This window comes from Odocoileus virginianus, chromosome 27 (assembly GCF_023699985.2).
Source record: "Odocoileus virginianus isolate 20LAN1187 ecotype Illinois chromosome 27, Ovbor_1.2, whole genome shotgun sequence".
NCBI classification, from domain to species: domain Eukaryota; kingdom Metazoa; phylum Chordata; class Mammalia; order Artiodactyla; family Cervidae; genus Odocoileus; species Odocoileus virginianus.
Window position 1 is genome coordinate 18,057,960 of NC_069700.1, and position 20,995 is coordinate 18,078,954.

The 20,995-nt window shown below is 38.9% G+C and overlaps 2 protein-coding genes and 1 pseudogene across 2 annotated transcripts in view; 2 read left to right on the forward strand and 1 right to left on the reverse strand.

The window, feature by feature from the left end:
• The window catches only part of PRSS16 (serine protease 16), a 6,812-nt gene extending 5,788 nt beyond the window's left edge, over positions 1-1,024 (forward strand). Inside the window, exon 10 of the mRNA XM_070456965.1 lies at positions 433-1,024. Coding sequence (XP_070313066.1) covers positions 433-1,024 — 592 coding nt within the window. The remainder of the gene's footprint in view (positions 1-432) is intronic.
• LOC110147942 (pleckstrin homology domain-containing family A member 1-like) lies at positions 78-4,320 on the forward strand (annotated as a pseudogene).
• Positions 4,321-13,768: 9,448 nt separating this feature from the next.
• Positions 13,769-20,995, reverse strand: part of LOC110147941 (cylicin-2-like) — a 56,205-nt gene continuing 48,978 nt past the window's right edge. The window contains exons 18-19 of the mRNA XM_020909740.2: positions 18,481-18,501; positions 13,769-15,856 (exon numbers count right to left, since the gene is read on the reverse strand). Coding sequence (XP_020765399.2) covers positions 14,301-15,856; positions 18,481-18,501 — 1,577 coding nt within the window. The 3' untranslated portion in view covers positions 13,769-14,300. The remainder of the gene's footprint in view (positions 15,857-18,480; positions 18,502-20,995) is intronic.

The following is a 20,995-nucleotide window of genomic DNA, read 5'->3' on the forward strand; positions in this document are numbered from 1 at the left end:
TCCTTCAGTTCTCAGTGGTGATATAGATTCTGGCACCATCAATAGTGTGGGGTGGGATGTGGTGGTGATAGTCACACATAGGTGGGACTGATGACTTTGGCTGATATTGAATGCTAAATAGACATCCTTCAGCCCTTGGAGAGCAGGGTGGTCCTCAAGGGCTCTGTGACATATCGCACCCTGAAATCAGTCTTGTGGGTCCTTTTCCTGCCTGGAGGCCCATAGACTTGAATCACAAGTTCCTATTGTCAGGGTGCTTAGCCTTCCTCCCATGCAGCTGGGATTCTGGGTTGAGGGGTGGTTGTGTGTTCTTGGGGAGGGGAGGACCTTGAATGATAGATAACTTTCTCTGCAGGGCCTGTCACTCTGGATCCAGCATCTGCCCATTCAGACCTTGTTGTCTCTCATGAAAAGACAAGTGTGACCTTGAAGGTCTCCTTCTAACTCTGTAGATACCTGCAGTGTACTGGGCTTTGAGGGCATCACATCAGGGCGCTGTTACTGGGAGGTGGAGATCAGGGATGGAGACCAAAGCGAGTGGGCCCTGGGGGTCTGTAGGGAAGGTGTGAACAGGAAAGGCTGGTACATAGAGTCCCCAGAAAAGGGGTTCTGGGTTGTGGGGAGATTTGAAAGAGGATATTGTGCCTGTACTGCAAAGCAGACTCTGCTATCCTTCATGCAGGCTCCCCACCCCAGGCTTAGGATGGGGGTGTTTCTGGATTACCAGGAAGGGGATGTCTCCTTCTACAACATGGCTGATGGCTCCCACATTTTCTCCTTCCCTCAGGCTTCCTTCTCTGGGACCCTCTTTCCATACTTCATGATTAATTCAGGAGACGTGTCCCTGACCGTCTGCTCCAAGGTGGGAGGGTCTGAGGGGCTCCCTGCTGCCCTTAGCAATCCTTCTCTGGAGGAGCCTGTGAGCCTCCCAGGGGCGGGGTTCAGCTCAGGCTCTGGTGCTGAAGGTCCTCCAGGGGCCGAGTGTCCCCTGCTCCCCTGCAACCCCGAGGCTGTGTCCCCCTAGGGCCTGTCACTGTCCTGGACCCTCACTGTGGCTCTTCCTGGAGCTTCAGACCCCTTGTGACAGAGGCCTCTGAGGTGCAGCCGGGTTGGTTGGGAGTCTCGCACTCCTGCTCTGGAGACAAGCTCTTGGGCTTGTGGTTATGAGAATTTTCAGTTCATGCCATGTGCTCAGGTAATAGATTACAAAAGTTGACTCTCTGAGCTGGTTTGGGGGTGGCCTGAAGTTTACTATGGGACGTTGTTTTTCTTTTAGTAACGGAAAATATTTCATGAAGTTTTTATACTGTTTGGATATGCTAAATGATGAGAGGTTGAATTACTCTGCAGACTAATGTCGTGTTTTTGTTGTTGTTTAGTCTCTAAGTTGTGTCTAACTCTTTTGTGACCCTATGGACTGAAGCCCACCAGGCTCCTCTGTTCACCAGACTTCCCAGGCAAAAAATACTGGAATGGATTGCCGTTTCCTTCGTCAAGAGATCTCCCCGACCCAAGGATTGAACTCAGATTTTCTCCATTGGCAGGTGGATTCTTTAAGGCTGAGCCACCAGGGAAGCCTGGTGGTGTTACTTTATCCAATTTGAGTTTGTTAAATAGAACCCAGAGAGTGACGGTTGGTCCCCAGTTCTATTTTGGAGGATGGACACTATCAAATCAGAAAAGTTGGCCAGCCAAAAATTTCCAGGGAAATGGGTGGCTGATGGAGTTTTAAGGAGTCTAACATTTTACTTTTTGTATTTCCTATTCTGGGATGGATAAAACACACCCGTTTTCCCCAGATCTCAGTAAATTTTTGTTATCTGTAAAAAACCTGTGTTGTGTTCATTTAAGGAGTTAAGGAGAAGGATCTAGGTTTTTCATTTCTGTTAACAGCAGCTGGAAATAAGAGAACTGCTGTCTGAATTAAGATGTAAATGAAGAAGAGAATTTTCAGAGGCAGGGTGAATTGCAAAAAGCTTTGACCAAGAGCTGGAGCCATGGTCATTGTATGCCCCTTATCACTGCATTGCCCCTCTGAGCTTCCAAGTCCAATGGTAATGGTTAATGGAAAAACAGCCCGCTTCAGGCAACTCAGTGCCTGTGGGACCCCGGGGCCTGGGCAGGGTTGGTGGGGCGGGTTCTGCAAGCACGGCACCGGTTGAAGTGAGCTGTGAGGCTCGAGGGACCAATGAGTGCTGGTCAAGTTTAAAAATGACTTATGTGGATCATCAGAATCTCATTTGTGGTTTTCCAGACATTAAAGAAAATGAATAGAGTGGGAAATTTCTTTGGAGGTACCTCATACTGGATACTAGAGGAGATAGTTTTGTATGATACATGGATAATCCACAGAACCTACCTTCTGGATTGAGAATTGTGGAGCCATTAAAAAAAAAGTGAAAGTGGTAAGTGTGTCTGGCTCTTTGTGATCAGATGGATTGTACCCTGCCAGGCTTCTCAGTCCATGGCATTCTCCAGGCAAGAATACTGGAGTGGGTGGGTAGCCATTCCCTTCTACAGGGGATCTTCCTGCCCCAGGAATCGAACCTGGTTCTCCCCCATTACAGGAGGATTCTTTACTGTCTGAGCAACAGGGAAGTTCTCTAATTTACCTACATTTCAAAGTTATGAATGCAGGGATGAGGAACTATTTCCTATAAGCCAATGATCAGCAGGACCTAGTAGAATGGATAAATGTGTTGAACAAAGCTGTAAAAGTTACAATATCAAAGCAGTCAGTATCACAGCCTCATTCTGATAACAGGTCACCAAGGTAAATATGGGAAGAAGCAAATGTCTTACAGAACTGACACTGTTGGTAGAGTGGCCATCATTACTGCAACTCAAAAAGAAGCAAGTGAATGTGGTGAAACTATTGACAGAAATAATTTGAAGCGGTCACAAATCTGTCTTCCTTACTTTACTCCTAAACCACCTTCAGATACTGCAGTTATGAAAGCTGGATATTGTGTAAAACAAGGAACAGTGATGAAAAATGGAAGAGAAGACATTTTCAACTGGATAAAAACACAACAGGTTACTTTAGATCTGAACTGGAAAAGGGACCTCTCCATGTAATACCACTTAAAGAGGTTCATAAAGTCCAGGAACATAAACCAAGTGACATAATGACAAGAGACTACCTCTTTGAAATTGTAACATCCTCTGGAACTCTCTATGTGCAGGCTGATAGCCCTGAAGAAATGCACTGTGGGATTAAAGCAGCCTCAGGTGCCATTGTAGTACAGCGGGGACCTGGCAGATCAGCGTCCCCTAGAGTAATGTCTCACACTGAGTTACTAATCTTATTGCTAATGATTGCCTGTGTCTGACCACCACTCCTCTTTGCAGGAACATTCCAACAGTCTTTCCAAATCTAAACATGCTCTCTGCTCTGCCAGTGTGCAGCAGCCACCCCACATTCCACAGCCTCTTGCAGCAACTCTACTCTGATCTCAAGTTTTACCATGGAGAAGCGAGGATTTTATGAATCTCTTGCCAAGTTCAAGCCATGGAACTTCAAGGTCTACACTATCTCTCCAAGAGAATCAGCTTCCAAAGTAACTGAACAAGCTCTGCTAAAACCTTAAAGAAAAATGATCCTCAGAAACAAAATTATGACCCTGTGGACTTGGATAATGCAAGCCTTCCAGTCGGTGATGTGTGAGGTAGAAACACATGTAGCCTGATATGCTTTATCAGCTCTCAGTGTCCTTTCATGAGTCTTCTCACCAAAGATGATAAAGGGGAAATGGGTTTTAATGCATATAGGATTCTGCCTTGTTGCTGTACTGTTTATAAGCTGGTAAGCCAAGAAGATAGGGAATGGCCTAACTAAATGAAATTTTTTTTAAAAAAGAAAGAAAAAAGCCCAAAGTGTCTCAGTATCAACTGTCTGAAGCTTTGTTCTCACTGGGGTGATTAAAGTGTGTGACATTTTTTCCTAATGAATCGGACAATTAAAATGTTTCACAATTTAAAACATGAACAATTCTTATTATCTTGATTGTATTAAAAATGCTACTGTGATTTCCTATTAGATGTTCAATTTCTACACATTCTTATTGGTTAATATTATTGAATGAAATATTGGCAAAGACATCTAAACTCATGATGTCTGTGTGCTGTAAAATTTACACTACAGTGTGGACAATTTTGAAATTATAACCATTTTTGATGCTCTGGATCTCAAGGTGAGTGATGTGTATTGTGTAGAGGATGTATGCTAATCCCAAGCTCCTGATTTATTCCTGCTGCCCCGCCCCCCGGCAAGTTTCCCCTTTGGTAACCATAAATTAAACAAATTTATTTTTTATCTTACCCTCTCCCTTGAGTTCTTTCTGTAGTTCTTTGCTTTTCATTCAGTTGGTGCTCAGGCTGTCTCTCCAGTCTAAATGGAATGCATTCATTATTTGGTCTCACAGAATCCCTTTTTTAAAAAATTTTGGAGCAGTTATTTCAATTTACAGTTAGTCCTGACTACTTGATTGATGCCCAAGTTTCCTCCAGAGTGTAAGTCTCATCAGGGACATGTATCCTCAAAGTCTGGGGTTATAGTTCCTGTTATATATGTCTAATTAATAAATATTTGTTGGATGAATATAAATTATCATTTTCCCTCCTTGTATACTCTGATAGAAGGTCAGCAAAGTTGTAAGAGGAACTATGAGGAATGTTGGCGATGAAGAAAATTGTGAGAAAAGCAGGACATGAGGCGAATAATATGAGTAAAGGAGATGGTGAAAAGAAACTGAGGGAAAAAGACAGTGGGGGAAAATTTTGAGGTAAAAAGTGCTGAGGGGAAAATGTAAGTCAGTGACAAGCAACTTGTGAGGGGAGGAGACATTGAGGGGGAAATGTGAGAAGAAAATGAAGTGAAAAAGAAAACATGAAGGGAAAATGTGGTGAGGTGAAATTATGAGGAAAAGCCTCTTGAGGGAAACTTGCAAGAAAAAATTATGAGGAGAAACTGGGAGTAGAGAAATCAGTGAGGAAGAATCTTTGAAGAATGAAAGGGTCTGAGGAGAAAGTTTGAGGAGAGGAGGCAGAGTAAAAACTTTGAGTGAGAACAGTCAGAGACTACCATGGTGACTGAATGCTGTGATAGAGAAAATTGATGGGAATGACTTCAGAAACAATACCCAGTTGTGGATGTGACTGGTGATGGAAGTAAAGTCCGATGCTGTAAAGAGCAATATTGCGTAGGAACCTGGAATGTTAAGTCCATGAATCAAGGCAAACTGGAAGTGGTCAAACAGAAGATGGCAAGAGTGAACGTCGACATTTTAGGAATCAGCGAACTAAAATGGACTGGTATGAGTGAATTTAACTCAGATGACCATTATATCTACTACTGTGGGCAAGAATCCCTTAGAAGAAATGGAATAGCCATCATAGATAACAAAAGAGTCTGAAATGCAGTACTTGGATGCAATCTCAAAAATGACAGAATGATCTCTCTTCATTTCCAAGGTAAACCATTCAATATCACAGTAATCCAAGTCTATGCCCTGACCAGTAATGCTGAAGAAGCTGAAGTTGAATGGTTCTGTGAAGACCTACAAGACCTTCTAGAACTAACACCCAAAAAAGATGTCCTTATTTGTTATTTATCTTATATACAGTAGTGTGTGTATGTTCATTTCTAGCTCCTGACTTACACTCCTCCCTCCCCACTTTGCTAACCATAAGTTCATTTTTAATATCTGTAAGTCTGTTTCTGTTTTGTAAACAAAGATCATTTGTATCTTTAAAAAAAATTAGATTCCACGTATGAGTGAAGTCATATGATATTTGTGTTTCTCTGTCTGACTTACTTCACTTAGTGTAATAATCTTTAGGTCCATCCTTATTGCTACAAATGGCATTATTTCATTCTTTTCTATGGCTGAGTAATATTTCATTGGACTTCATTGAGTGGGATTACTGGGTCATATGGTAGTTCTATTTTTAAAGATACTATGACAAAGGAAAGCAGTTATGGGGAAACTGAGGAGAGAAGGCAGTGAGGGGCAAAGGTGAGGAGAGAGGGTTGTGCGGAAGGGGTTGTGAAAGGAAAAGTCAATGAGGGGGAAAGGAAGAGAGAAGGTGAGGGCAAACTGTGAGGGGAGAAGTAGTGAAGGGGAAATTGTGATAGAAAAACCCAGTGAAGGGAAAAACTGAGACGAGAAGCTGGTGAGGGGAAGGGTTAGAAGGGTAAGCAGTGAGGGGGACATTTGTGAGGGGACAAGGCTATGAAGGTGGAACTGTGACAGGAGAAGGCAGAGGGGGGAAACTGAAGAGAGAAGGTTGAGGAAAAACTATGATAATAGAAGGTGGTTAGAGGGAAACAGTGAGGGGAGAGGTGATGAGGGGGAATATGTGGGGAGGACACAGAGGGTATAAGTTAGTAAGGGCAAACAGTGAGGAATAAAGGGCCTGAGGGGAAAGTGTGAGGAGAGAAGGTAGTGAAAGGAAACCAACCGAGAGGGGAGAAGGTAGTTAGGGGGAAACTGTGAGAGGAGAAGGTCCAGGGGAAAACGTCAAGAGAAAAAGTGGAGAGAGGGAAATACGAGTTGAAGGGGACAAAGAGAGGAGAAACTTTGAGGGAGAAACTGAAAAAAAAGTACTGAGAGGGAAAATGCATTGGAGAAGCTGGTGAGGAGGACAGTGAGGGGAGAAAGGAATGTGGGGAAACTGAAAATAGAAGATGGTGAGAGTGAAACTGAAGGGAGAATTGGGTGAGGGGGAGACTATTGTGGGTGAAAGCAGTGAGGGAGAAACTGAGGGGAGAGGAGGTGAAAAAGAAATTGTGAAGGGAAAAGGAAGTGAGGGAGAAACTGTGAGAGGAAAAGGGAGTGAGGGGAAAATTTTGAGAGGAGAAGGCAGGGAGGGGGAAGGTAGGGGGTGAGATTATGAAGGGGAAATTGAGAATGTGATGAGTATACAGTACAAGCAGAAAAGGCAGTGAGGAGAAATTATTACCGAACCAAACTTGGGTTCACTTGCCAATGCAGTAAAGTCAATCTACTGACCCTGGGTTGTAGTGAAGGAAAGTGCAATGTTTATTGTAGGATGAGGTACAGGGAATTCCAGACTGCTTGTACTCTAAAAGCTGTATTCTCAGATGGTTCAGCAATGCATTTTTATTTTTTTGATTTATTTTAAAGTTTAATTATTTTTGTCTGTGCTGGGTCTTTGTTGCCCTGCAGGCTTTTATCTAGTTGCAGTGAGCTGGGGCTACTCTTCGTTGTGGTGTGAGGACTTTTCACTGCAGTGGTGTCTCTTGTTGTGGAGCACAGGCTATAGGCTGTGAGGTGTGAGGGCTTCAGTAGCTGTGGCATATGGGCTCAGTTAGTTGCAGCTCCCAGGCTCTAGAGCACAGGCTCAATAGTTGTGGAGCATGGACGTAGTAACTCTGTGGCATATGGGATCTTCCCAGTCCAGGGATGGAACTTGTGTCTCCTGCATTGGCAGGGGGATTCTTTACCACTGACTTCCCAGAAAAACCCAGCAAATCATTTTTAAAAGCAAGCTGAGGGATGGACTTCCCAGAGTGTGGGATCAGCTGCTGCCCGATTCTCTGACTAGTAGATGGTGCTTTAAGGAGGCAGTGTCATATTATCAATCCTTATGCGCCAGTAGGTCTGAGGGCTACTGGGCTCAGGGTTGTCAAGTAATTAATTTCTTTGATTTGGTAGGGTTTCTCTATCTGTAAAATAACTCAGGAATGTCTATCAGATATTATTAACAAGATACTTCAGAGAGGAACTAAAGCACAGGACAGGGTCAGAGGTGTCTATCCAGGAAGTCCCCATAGTGTTCTGCTGCTGCTGCTGTTGCTTCTGCTGCTAAGTTGCATCAGTCGTGTCCAACTCTGTGCGACCCCATAGACGGCAGCCCACCAGGCTCCTCCGTCCATGGGATTTCCCAGGCAAGAGTACTGGAGTGGGTTGCCATTGCCTGCTCCGTAGTGTCCTGCAGTGTTATAAAGCTGATATGGAGAAGGCTGTGACGGAGAAACTGAGGACAGAAAGTGGTGAAAGGAAATTTTGAGGGCAAAAGATGGTGAGAGGAAAACAGAGGGGAGAAGGCAGTGACGGGAAAACTGAAATGAAGGGACGTTAGAGGAGAAATTATGAGGAGAGAAGGCTGTGAGGCAAAACTGTGAGGGGAGAAAGCAGGGAGGGGGAAACTGAGGGGAGAAGGTGTAGAGGATGAAACTGAGAGGAGAGGGTGGTGTCAGGAAAATGAGAGGAGAAGGCGATGAAGGGGAAACCGAGGAGACAAGGCGATGAGGGAAATAGGGTGAAGACGAGAAAGTGTGATGAGAAAGAAATCAAAGCTGGAAACTGAGAGGAGAGGTTAACGCCAGGGATAGCAAAGGGTGACGCAAGCTCCGCACAGGATGACGCAAGGTAGGCAAGGTGAGGAGGAGCCTGACGCAGAGGGGCCTGGCGAGCGGCCTGGTAGCAGCTGTAGTTGGGAACCCCAGAAAAGGCTCTACCCGGAGGTGCTGCAACCTGAGACTGTAGTTCCCCACCGGTTTGTCCGAGCTCTGCTCCGTGTGATTAGGAGGATGCCTTCGGGATCTCGCTCCTTAGACCCACCACCGAAAAGAGCCTTGGCTTTTTTTTTTTTAAATTAGTTGGAGGCTAACTACTTTACAATATTGTAGTAGTCTTTGTCATACATTGACATGAATCAGCCATGGATATACAAGGAATTCTCTGAAGGATCAGCCTCAGGAAGAGAGATTGCGCTCGCCTCTTCCAACGAGCTAAGTTCCTTTCCCACCACTTTCCATCTCTCATATACACTGGTATCTCGCAGTTTGACTGAAACCTGAAAAAATGCAATGCGTTTTGACTTGTACTTTCTCCGAGAACAGCAGGTATAATATGATCCGTTTTGCGGCTTTTCCTTTCTCCTGTCCTTAAAATCTTTTTGTTTTGAATTAATTTAAGATTTACAAGTAGTGGCAAGAATAGTGTGTCCCAAACAAAGAAGCAAACAAACCACCCCCCTGCCCTCCAACTGCCGCTTCAACCCTACCACCCCTCACCCCTCTGCAAAGTAGCCTTCACCCATCTTTCCCCAGTGATAGCATCTTACATAATCATAGATTTTTCAAAATCAGGAAACGGACATTGGAATAGTATTATTAAGTAAAACTACAGAACTTGTTCAGATTTCACCAGTTTTTATATACTCTTTTTGAATCTATAGTACTATGAGATTTTATCACATATATGAATTTATGAAATTATCACTGCTATCAGAATACAAAATAGTTTTATCATCACAAATACTCTCCCTCAGGCTATAATTTTTTTTAGTTAGACCTTCCCCTAACTTTAACCTTAGACAACCACTGACTTGTTCTTGATCAATTTGTCACTTCAAGAGTGTTATAAATAGAATCATACATGTATAACTATTTGAGATTCAAACAGCATAACACCATGGAGGGCCATCCAGATTAGTGTTTGGGTTAGTAATTTGTTCCTTTTTTGATGGCTTATGGTATTTACTTGTATGAATATGCCACATTTTGCCATATACCATATACATTTGCTCATTGAAGGACCTTTGGATTGTTTCCTGCTTTAGCCTGTTAGAAATGAAGCTGCTATGAATATTCCTGTACAGTTTTTTTTGTGTGGACGTTTAGCCTAAACATTTCTCTAGGCCAAATATCCAGTAGTATGATGGTGGCTAGATTATATAGTCAGTGTAAATTTTGCTTTACAAGAAACTGACAAGCTGTTTTCCAGAGTTGCTGTGTTATTTTACAGTCCCATAGCAATGTATAAAAGATTCAGTTGCTCTAATTGTTGTAACAGTTGGTATTATAAGTACTTTTAAAATTTTAGCCAGTTTGTAGATCTCTAGTGCTACTTCATCATGTTTAAATTTGCATGTCTTTAATGTCTGATGATGCTGAATATCTTTTCCTCTGTTTCCTCTTTGGTGAAATGTCCATTCACATCTTTTATTCAGTTTTCTATGGGATTGTTTGTTTTCTTACTGTTGAATTTAAACACTTCTTGATACTTTCTGGAGATAAGTCATTTGTTGAGTATGTGTTTTGCAAATATTTTTTCTGAGTCTGTTTCTTGTATTTTCATCTTCTCATCAGGAAGGTTTTTTTTTTTTAAAACTTTTTATTTTGTATTGGAGTATAGCTTATTAACAATATTGTGATAGTTTCAGGTGCATAGCAAAGCTACTCAGCCATACCCATACATGTATCTGTTCTCTCCCAAACTCTTCTCCCATCCAGGTTGCCACATAACATTAAGCAGAGTTCCCTCCTCAGGAAGTTTTGAAAACCAAAGTTTTAAATTTTGAAAGAGTCCAGTTTATCTAATTTTTCTTTTATGGATTGTTATGGCTTTTATGGCTCTTTTATGGATTGTTAACATGGCTCTTCATGTTGTATGTAAGTCACAATATTTTTCCTCTTATATTTACTTTTAACAGTTTTAGTTTACATTTTAGATTTAGATTTATGATCAATTTTGATTTAATCTAAAAATAAAGTGTGAGATTTAAGTTGCAGCTAATTTTTTTTGTTTGGTAGAAGTCCAGTTGTTTCAGTCATACCATTTATTGGAAATGCCATTTTTTTTTCCATTTATTTTTATTAGTTGGAGGCTAATTACTTTACATCATTGCAGTGGTTTTTGTCATACTTTGAAATGAATTAGCCATGGATTTGCATGTATTCCCCAAATGCCATTTTGAAAGGATCCAAAATCACCACTGAATTGTTCTTGATTCTTCTGTGATCTCAGTTCTGTTGGTAACCCTACCCAGTGATTTTTCATTTTGGTTATTTTATTTTTTAGTTATAAAATTTTCATTTGCTTTTTCAATTACCAATCCCATGGATGACAAGTTTATATCTACAGTTCAGATATCTCTGAGATTCTTACCTCTTTATCAATTGCCTATTTGATATTTCCTCCTGAAAGGCACATCAAGCTCAATATATACAAAATGGAAGTATCTCCTAAATCTATCCATTTCTATCTCCACTAACACCACAACGTTACCTTCGTCTTTCATATGATTGTAGTAACATCTGATTTGGTCTTCTCATACCACTTTGGCCCTTCTTCAAACTCTCATTTACTTGCAGTTAGAGTTATTTTTGGTTCAAAGTGAAAATCTAATCATGTCTCACTAAAAACCTTTTGTTGGTTTTCAATTGGCAAAGATTAAAGACAAAATTTAACAGTTCAGTCGCTCAGTCGTGTCCAACTCTCTACGACCCCATGTCCTAAAGGTTCTAAATAGTGTACCTTCTGGCCTGCTTCTCCAGCTTTGTTTTGAACTATCTTTGCTATTGGTTTTTGTGCTCTGGCCACACAGGGCTTCTGTCAGTCCCTGTTACTGACTGTGTTTGTGCTCATCAAGATGCCTTTCTGTCCTATCCTACTCTTCTCTTTCCTCTGTTTCTAATGCTTCCTATTCCTCCTTTAGTTCTCAGTTTAAGCAGTACTTTCTTTGTTTAAAATAAGTCTCTTAAAATTAAAAAAAATTGAAGTATAATTTATTTACAATGTTGTGTTAGTTTCTGGTATACAACAAAGTGATTCATTTCTACATATATGTATATATATATTTTTTAATATTCCATTATAGTTTATTACAAGATACTGAATATAGTTCCATGTGCTGTATCATAGAACCTTGTTTATTTTATGTATAGTAGCTTATATTTGCTAATCCCAAACCCCAAATTTATCCCTCCCTGCTCCTTTCCACTTTGGTAACCACAAGTTTGTTTTCTCTGTCCCTGAGTCTATTTCTGTTTTGTATACAAATTCATTTGTATAATATTTTAGATTCCACAAGTGATATTTGTCTTTCTCTGTCAAGCAGTGCTTTATTAAGATTATGCCTTCCTTGACATAGTTGACTAGGTAGAAATCTTCCTATTACAGGTCATTTTAAGAATTATGCTTATTAGAATTGCAATTTTACATGTTTTATTATTGGATTACTGTCTTTCTACTTGGAGTAAGTTTCCATGAGGGCATGAATTGTGCCCATCACTGCATTTTCAGCACCCAAGGCAATGCTTGGCATGTAATAGGCACTTGATATGTTTGCTCAATGAGTCAATCAAAATGGAGTACTAAAGTATGCAGTTGGAAATATAAGCTTGGATCTCACAGAATTAAAAAATGAACTCTACATTGACCTTATAATGGTTATTGTGGGAAGTCTCTCAAATGCAGTATAATTATTATAGGGATAGTGCAAAGCCATTATTTATTACATCTCAATGGTTCACAAATAATTTAGTATCTTTCTTTTTCTGGATTCCCCTTCTTCGATCAAGGTGCTGTCATCTTATCAGTTATCCAGTGTCGAAAAACCTGGGGTCCTCTTTGAGTTTATCCATGTCATATACATTCCGTTAGTTGTCAAAGTTAGTTCATTTCCTTTTCAAGATGATTCTCACATCTGTTTCTTTTATTTTATCGAATCACTTCCAAATTAATTTAGGTTCTTATCTTTTTATGGCTATGTCACTACAATGTGTGCTTCCCTGGTGGCTCAGTGGTAAAGAATCTTGCTACCCAGGTGGCACTAGTGGTAAAGAATCCACCTGCCAGTGCAGGAGATATGAGATGTGGGTTTGATCTCTGGGTTGGGAAGATCCCCTGGAAGAAGGCATGACAATACACTGCTGTATTCTTGCCTCTAGAATCCCATGGACAGAGGAGCATGGGAGCTATTGTCCATGGGGTCGCAAAGAGTCAGTTATGACTAAAGCAACAGCATGCGTGCACCAGTGCAGGAGATGTGGGTTTGATCCCTGGGTCGGGAAGATTCCTTGGAGAAAGAAATGGCAACCCATTCTTGCCTGGGAAATCCTATAGACAGAGGAGCCTGGCAGGCTACAGTCCATGACACCATGAAGAGTTGGGCACAACTTAGTGACTGAACAGCAACAGTAACAACAGTCACTGTAGTATTCTACTGATCTCAGCCTCCTTTCTCTTGTCCAAACTACCAAATTACTCTTTCTGCAAGTCATCCCAGCTTATGTTGGTATTTCTGTTGCCTATCAAATAAATAAAATAAAAGCTTAAATCCCTCAAGAACCCTGGTTTTAAATTCCAACCTTATTTTCTTCTGATACCCTCAGTGTTTGGCAAATTTCAATCATTCAGATCCCGTCATCTTTTTTGCCATATCTAAGAAGATGTGTACTCTTTTCTATTCAATATTTTTCCTTAAATTAACTCACCTTTTTACTGAGTCTCATCCTAATCTATAATTTCTTCAAAGTCAAGGGCTTGATGTGTTTGATACACTTTTTTCCTAATTCTTATGATAAATATTAAATGTTACTGTTACAATGTTTACTTGGGTACCACCTGAAGTTGTTTTATATGTTAGTGGTGGTCTGGGGACTACACTTGGGGGAACTTTGCTATATACAAATTCTCTACTCCCTGCCTATAGAATATATTTTTCATGTCTAATCTTTTTTTTTTTTTTGTTATTGTTCCCTCACTTCCTTTCCCAGTAAATTCAATTTAGTAAATGTTGTGGCAGGCACTGAAGATGAAGATAATGGTAAGATACTGATTTTCCTTTTTCTTTCAAGGAGTTTATACTTTGTTAGAGGAATTACTAATCCACGGGCCTCAAACAATATACAAATCTTACTTGTCTTTTTGTGATGACCAGCTCAAATTTTACTGCCTATTAGAGTCCTTCATGTATTACCTCTGTTCAAAGAGATTTTTCTTTCCTGAATTTTTCCTGTTGTATTTGACTTTCTGAATCATGTTTTGATATTTGTCTTTTAATATTGTTTTATTATTCTCATATTTATATTTTGATGAGATATTCTTGCATTCCTCTGTGGATGTTGCATTTAGTAGAGACTAAACAGTTTTAGGCAATACCTAAATAAGGAAGTAATACCTAAGTACCTAAGTAAGGAAATACCATACTTAGTTGAGAAAAAGAGCTTGACATTTCTTTATCAGGGTTTTATTTCAGAAAAATTGTGTTTTGTTGACAATTATACATAATGGACTTACATTTTGAAAAATTTACATTTGGAAGCTGAAGTTTGAAATTGAGAGATCTAAGAAGATGAAATTTATGAAGGATTTTTTGCCAGGTTGCAAGCAAAGAAGCAGAAATTTTGTGGCTAAAGAAATGTGAGGAATCTATCATTTTAATTGATACTGTAAAAGACTGGAAGCTAGTTTTGAAGTTGATAGTGTTGGAGTGAAATTACTCAATTCTGTTTGTTAGTTTATAAAATCTGGTGCTGTTTTTCATCAGTGTGACTTTTTACTGTCCTTTTTCTGCCTGGAACTTTTTCTTTGGTTTATATCCTTGTCCTCTTTGCTCATTTTTATTTTATCTCTTTTTTTCATAGAATCTCCTTTGATATTCTTGCTCTTTTTGTCCTCATCTCTCTTTATGTCCTTGTCTTTTATCTTGTCCTCAAATCCCTTTGTATCTTTGTCCTCTGTCTTATTCTCATCTCCCTTCATGTCCTTGTCTTCTGCCTTGTTTTCAGCTCCCTTCATGTCCTTGTCCTCATCTCCCTTTATATCCTTGACTTTTATCTTGTCTTCATCTCCCTTCACGTCCTTGTCCTCTGTCTTGTCCTCATCTCCTTTCATGTTCCTGTCATCTGTTTTGTCCTTATCTCCTTGCATGTCCTTGTACTCTATCTTTTCCTCATCTCCCTTTACATCCTTGACTTCTATCTTGTCTTCATCTCCCTTCATGTCCTTGTCCACTGTCTTGTCCTCATTTCCCTTCCTGTCCTTGTCCTCTGTCTTGTCCTCATCTCCTTTCATGTTCCTGTCATCTGTTTTGTTCTTATCTCCTTGCATGTCCTTGTACTCTATCTTTTCCTCATCTCCCTTTACATCCTTGACTTCTATCTTGTCTTCACCTCCCTTCATGTCCTTGTCCACTGTCTTGTCCTCATCTCCCTTCCTGTCCTTGTCCTCTGTCTTTTCCTCATCTCCTTTCATGTCCCTGTTCTCTGTCTTGTCCTCATCTCCCTTCATGTCCCTGTCCTCTGTCTTGTCCTCATCTCCCTTCCTGTCCTTGTCCTCTGTCTTGTCCTCATCTCCTTTCATGTCCCTGTTCTCTGTTTTGTCCTCATCTCCTTTCATGTCCCTGTTCTCTGTTTTGTCCTCATCTCCTTTCATGTCCCTGTCCTCTGTCTTGTCCTCATCTCCCTTCGTGTCCCTGTCCTCTGTCTTGTCCTCATCTCCCTTCATGTCCTTGTTCTCTGTCTTGTCCTCATCTTCCTTTATATCCTTGACTTTTATCTTATCTTCATCTCCCTTCATGTCCTTGTTCTTTGTCTTATCCTCATCTTCCACCTTGTCTTTGTTCTTGTTGCTATCTTCATCTTCTTTCTTGTCCTGGTCCTCCCTGTCTTCATCTCCCTTCTTGTCTTTATTATCTGTGTCCTCGTCTCCCTTCTTTTTCACATTCACCCTTCGTTCCCAAGTTTCACCTTCATCTTTTATACTATGTCCTTTCTTTGATTGGCCCTTTTCTATTTTATTTTCCTTGTCCGTAACCTCCCTGATACCTTTTCTTTTTTCATCTTTTACTCTCTTCCCTTCTTTACTCAGAGTTTTCTCAGGAAGCTTTTCAACTTTCACTTCAGGCTTTGGTTTTTGTCCCTTTTCATAGTTCTCCTCAGGGCCACTTAAATCTCTTTTATGCTGGTATTTAGGACCACTTTGGCTAATTTGTGGTGGGACTACTTGAATTCTCAAATAAATATCCTGTTTTGGGGTAGTTTTTCTTGTTTCTCCAGTGCCACTTTTTGCCTCTGTTTTTGAACATTCTCTCAAATTACCTGAAAATATAACAAAGCGTATAATAAAAGTACATAATTAACATTTAAGTAATTTTGATCTTTTCATATCAAACATTTTTGCTTTGGGTTAAGCTTGAGTCATTAAATTTGCCTTCCCAATAATATAAAATTTGTGAAACTGTACACACACAAAGGGTTAGATAAGAGATCCTTGAAATATAGTACCTTTTTAAGTATTGAATTGAGAAAAGGGAAAAATACAACACAAGAAATTGGTAATTGCTCAGTAGAATATAGCTAGAGTGTATGATTAAAATTAAAAAGAGATGTAAACTGAAAAGGAGAACTTTTTCTGAGAAAATTATTATGTAATATTTGTGATTCCTTGAGAAAGTTCCATCTCCCTTTGAGTGATAACAATTGCTAAACTAGCATTTTGAAAGACTGTGAAGCTGGAACTTTCCTTAGCTCTCTCACAGATTTTCAAGGATTCTGCATTAAAAATAATTTAGAAATGGTAGCATTACTTAAGGTAGGAAAACAACTGGTTCTTATAGTATATAAGCATATGACAAATACATTGAGATTACTACAGTGATCTTTTAATTTAAAAATATTTAACAGTTATATGTCAATAATATTGATTGATAAGATCATTTAAATGTTTACATAAATTCTATTTAAAAATCTCATAATTTTATAACGACCTCATATTAAATATTATTTTCAAATTTTAATTATTATAAATAATGCTGTGTTAAACCACCTAATACATATACCTTTGAAAAGCTGTCCTAGTTTTTCTTAGAAAACATTTCTGGAAGTATAAATTCTTAGTCAAAGGGTATGTACATTTTGTATTTTGAAACATTGCCAAATGTACTCTTGAAAAGTTAAACCTTAATATCAATAGGGCATAGAAACAGAAATTTGGCCAAACTCTAAAAACATTATACTCTGTAAACCTTTTCAATCTTTCGCAAACTGATAGATTAAAACAAAAGAGCTCCTCTTTATCTGTATTTTAAAAATTAACTCATGTTTTTGGATCTTTAGCATTCTTTCCTATATACCAGCTCATTTATTTTTAGATTTCTCCATCTTTTTTATTGCTTGGTATGTTTTAGAGAACATTTTTTAGAACTTATCAAGAGGCTATAAATGTTTGGCTTAAATAAACCAAAAAAATAATTTAGATTAAACTTCTGGATCAACTACTGAGTCATTATTTAGACCATAAATTATTTTCCTGAGAAATGACAAACACTTTCAGTTATATTGAAATGTATCATAAGTTTAGTATTATGACTTTAAGAATGGCTTTGGTTTTTGGGATTTTATGAACCCTCAATTTGGTAGGCTTCAGGGACAGTTGGGTAAGTGGAGCTCATTATAATTTTTTTTCAATTCTTTGCTCCATCAAGAATTGAAAGCTTTCTTTTGACTGGTATTTGCAGATTTAAGTCCTTCCTTTCCTTTCTTTTCTCAGCTACATCTGTCTCTTTTATTCTCTGCTACCTCCTCATGTTTGTTTGAATCACTGAATACTGTTTTTCAAGAAGAATGCCAATTTTTCTGATAAATAATTTTATCAATATATTTTCCCTTCATATTTATTTTCCTTTCAGTTATAAAGAGTTATTATTATTTTTTTAAGTGGCACTAATCCCACAGCAAGGGAAAGGAAGAATTATGTGGTCTCCTCTTCTGCTTAAGTGGTAATACTAAGCTATTATGTTGTTCAAGACCAAGGTGTTTCTATATGAAGAAAATGGAAAGGGAAATTATTAATATAAATACTTACTATAAACTTTTCTAAAGTTAAAAGTTTCTTTTTAATCTTTTATTCTTGAATATGGTATATATTTAATGTTGATAATCTTCTTTTCTTAAGAACATCAGTGGTCTACATCCCAGGGCCATCAAATCCTCTATGATATTTGCTGGGGTTGGTAAAGAATATGCTTGCAATGCAGAAGAACCCAGTTCAATTCCTGGGTTGGAAGGATTATCTAGAGAAGGGATAGGCTACCCACTCCAGTGTTCTTGGGCTGCCCTTGTGGCTCAGCTGGTAAAGAATCTGCCTGCAATGCAGGAGACCTGGGTTTGATCCCCCGGTTGGGAAGATCCCCTGGAGAAGGAAAAGGCTACCCAGTCCAGTATTCTGGCCTAGAGAATTCCATGGACAGTCCATGCATGTGTGACTTTCACTTTCAACTTTAGTTGCAGTAGAGATAGACCTTAAGAGGGCTGGAAAGGAGACTACTGCTTCTCCTCAACAAGTGCCTTTTTCCCTTCACTATCTTATTGGGAATTAAAACCTGAAAAGCATTGTAACTGTTGTCTTTAGACCACAGTTTCCTAAATTCAACAGCTAATTTCTTTCAATTTAATTTTTAACTTTTCTTTTTAAAAACATTTAATTAAAACCAGGAGATACTTTATTTCCTGTTTTTTCATTTTGTGATTTAAATATTTTACTGCCCCGAAATTCCTCTATGAACTGTGGGAATTCTGGGTAAAATGGAAAGAAAGGAGACTGAGATAGGGGAGTCTGAAATGAGATAGACAGTCTGAATTGGAAGTAGACATTTTGTGAAAAGTTCCCTGGATCCTGCAGGAGATTAATACATATTAGAATTGACAAATGCCAAGACACTTACTTGAGGGTGCTGAAGCTGCTTCTAAAAAACAAAACCAAAAATTATTTAGACAAAATCCAAAATATGTTTCAAAAATATATTGTTTACTTTCATATTCTTCCAGAAAGAATGCTTTAAAATGGGACATTTGCAGAGCACTAAACCAACCCTGTTTGTTTTTAAAGCAATCTGCTAACTTTATGGATCTGGAGGAAGGATAGGAAAGATAGCACCTATGCCACATTTCTCCATGTGTTTTCACTGTTCTTCAACATTTGAAGTTTCTCTCCCTTTTTAATTCTTTCAGTTTTCCTCATGTAATCTCCTCCTGCTCTCTTCCTTATCCTAGGAAATCTGTCTGTTCTTTGCTATTAAAAAAATTTTTTTTTGAACTTGTGTCACAGAGTCAATATATTGCTGACAAATTGGCTTAACACTTTCTCTATGGGCAATGTCATCACAAATCATATGGAATATCTTTTTTTCTGTTAGTAAAGAATATCTACTTTAAAAATTATCAGTAATCTATCATATTTCAGAGCAATTGGAAGTCTTTGTAAGTGCTAGAAATGGTAGCCCTTAAATATTATGGAAGACAGAAAAACACCCTGGGAATAAAACAACAAAGGAGCCAATGAGTATCACTGATTATTCCCAAAGAAAAATACTACCATTGGAGGTCCCTTTGTCTGCGCGTGTTGAATATAAATTATATTGATAATCTTCTGTTCTCCCTTCCTTCCTTCATTCCCTCAATGGTTCATTCAACAAATAGTTATTAACCATCCATCATGTTCAGGCACTGTGTCTGGCACAAGGGATTCCATTTTGATTGAGAACAACAGGTTCTCTGTCTTCTAGGAGCTTCTAGATGGAGCATCAGGCCTAAGCTTTAGGATGTATGCAGAGATGTTTCACGTCTATTTAGGATAAAATTAAAGTTCACAATGCAATAGTACCATTGAGTCCATAAATACTTATTTTTATACCTTTAATTTACTGTTCAGTTGAATAAACAAACATCAATAGGAAAACTAGAAATATTTCAAAGGCATAAAAATGATAGAAATCTGGTCTTAGTTTAGACATGGCCGTGCACAGGCAGCTCAGTTTCCATTCTAAAATCAGATCCCAGATTATTTTATAAAGTAAAGCTCAGTTTGCTTTAGCACTCCTCAATAGGGAGTTGAAATTCAGGCCCTCCTAAATGTAAGCATTCATTTAAATTTTCTTCCTTCCATTTGTTTTCTCACTGATTCATCTTTTCCTTTACTCTTTTCATAAAACACATTTAAATGGGAAATGCACTTTATTTACTATTTTCAGGCTAGTACATGCTTCATGCTGAGTCGCTCAGTCATGTCTGACTCTTTGTGACCCCTTGGGCTGTATGGTGAGCCCCACCAGGCTCCTTTGCCCATGGAGTTTTCCAGGCAAGAATAGTGGAGTGGGTTGTCATTTCCTACTCCATGGCGTCTTCCTGACCCAGGGATAGAACCCTCTCCTGCATCTCCTGCATTGGCATGTGGATTCTTTATGACTGTGCCATAGGAGAGATAAAATTTTAAATTCTGTATTTGTTCTGCTTTTTTTTTTCTTTTTTCACACAGAAAACTAGAATTTGTAACCTGAAAATAATTTTCTTTTTGGTGCTTCCATTGCTTACAAAGAAAAAAATTTATTTATTTATTTATTTATTTATTTTCCATTTGGAGAATGGTTTCTTAGGATAGTATTCCAAAGGGAGATTTTGCATACCTCTGCTGAACTCTTTAAGATCTTTTGCGTAAGCTTGCTAGGATATCTCACTTTAATTTTTTTCCCACAAACACGGAAACCTGTTTCTCTGTCAAAACACACCCTCTTTCTAATGAGAAAGGCTTTGAATATGAAGTGATCATCTAATCATACAAGTGGCTAGCCTCTGAGCCCTGTTATTACATTGCTTTCAGACTTATTTTTTTCTAAAGTGCCATTCTGATTATGCATTCTTTGAAAACTTCTAATATCCAAACTTCAAGCATGATTCATAAAGTCCTTCATAACTGAGCCTGACATACTTCTCCAGTCTCCTTTCCTCCTGATGTCAACACTTCCTGATTCTTCTCTGGATCCAGCATGGAATTCTGGAATCTCCTCTGGATCCAACATGGAATCAGCGGGAGATAAAGTTGAGAGAAAACTTGAGGATGTTGGGTTTATAAAATTTCAGGAATGTTTCTCTCCTTGAGATAGACTTAGAACAAGACATTGCCTGACTTCTATAAAATGTATAATATCTTATCTCAGTCACATCCCAGATGCTTTTCTCCAACTGGCCTTCACTTCATCCTTTATTAAACTGCTTTATTATTTACAGAAACCAGGGCTTCTCAGAGTTATGAACAAAGTTCTCTATATTTATTATATGATATTTTGAAATCTGATTTCAGAGTAAACTTATGTGGTGACTACTGTTTCACTGCTGAAGTAAATCACCCAAGGTTCCTCAACTCTTAATTAGATTTGAACCCTGGCCACTTTGCTCCAAAATCCT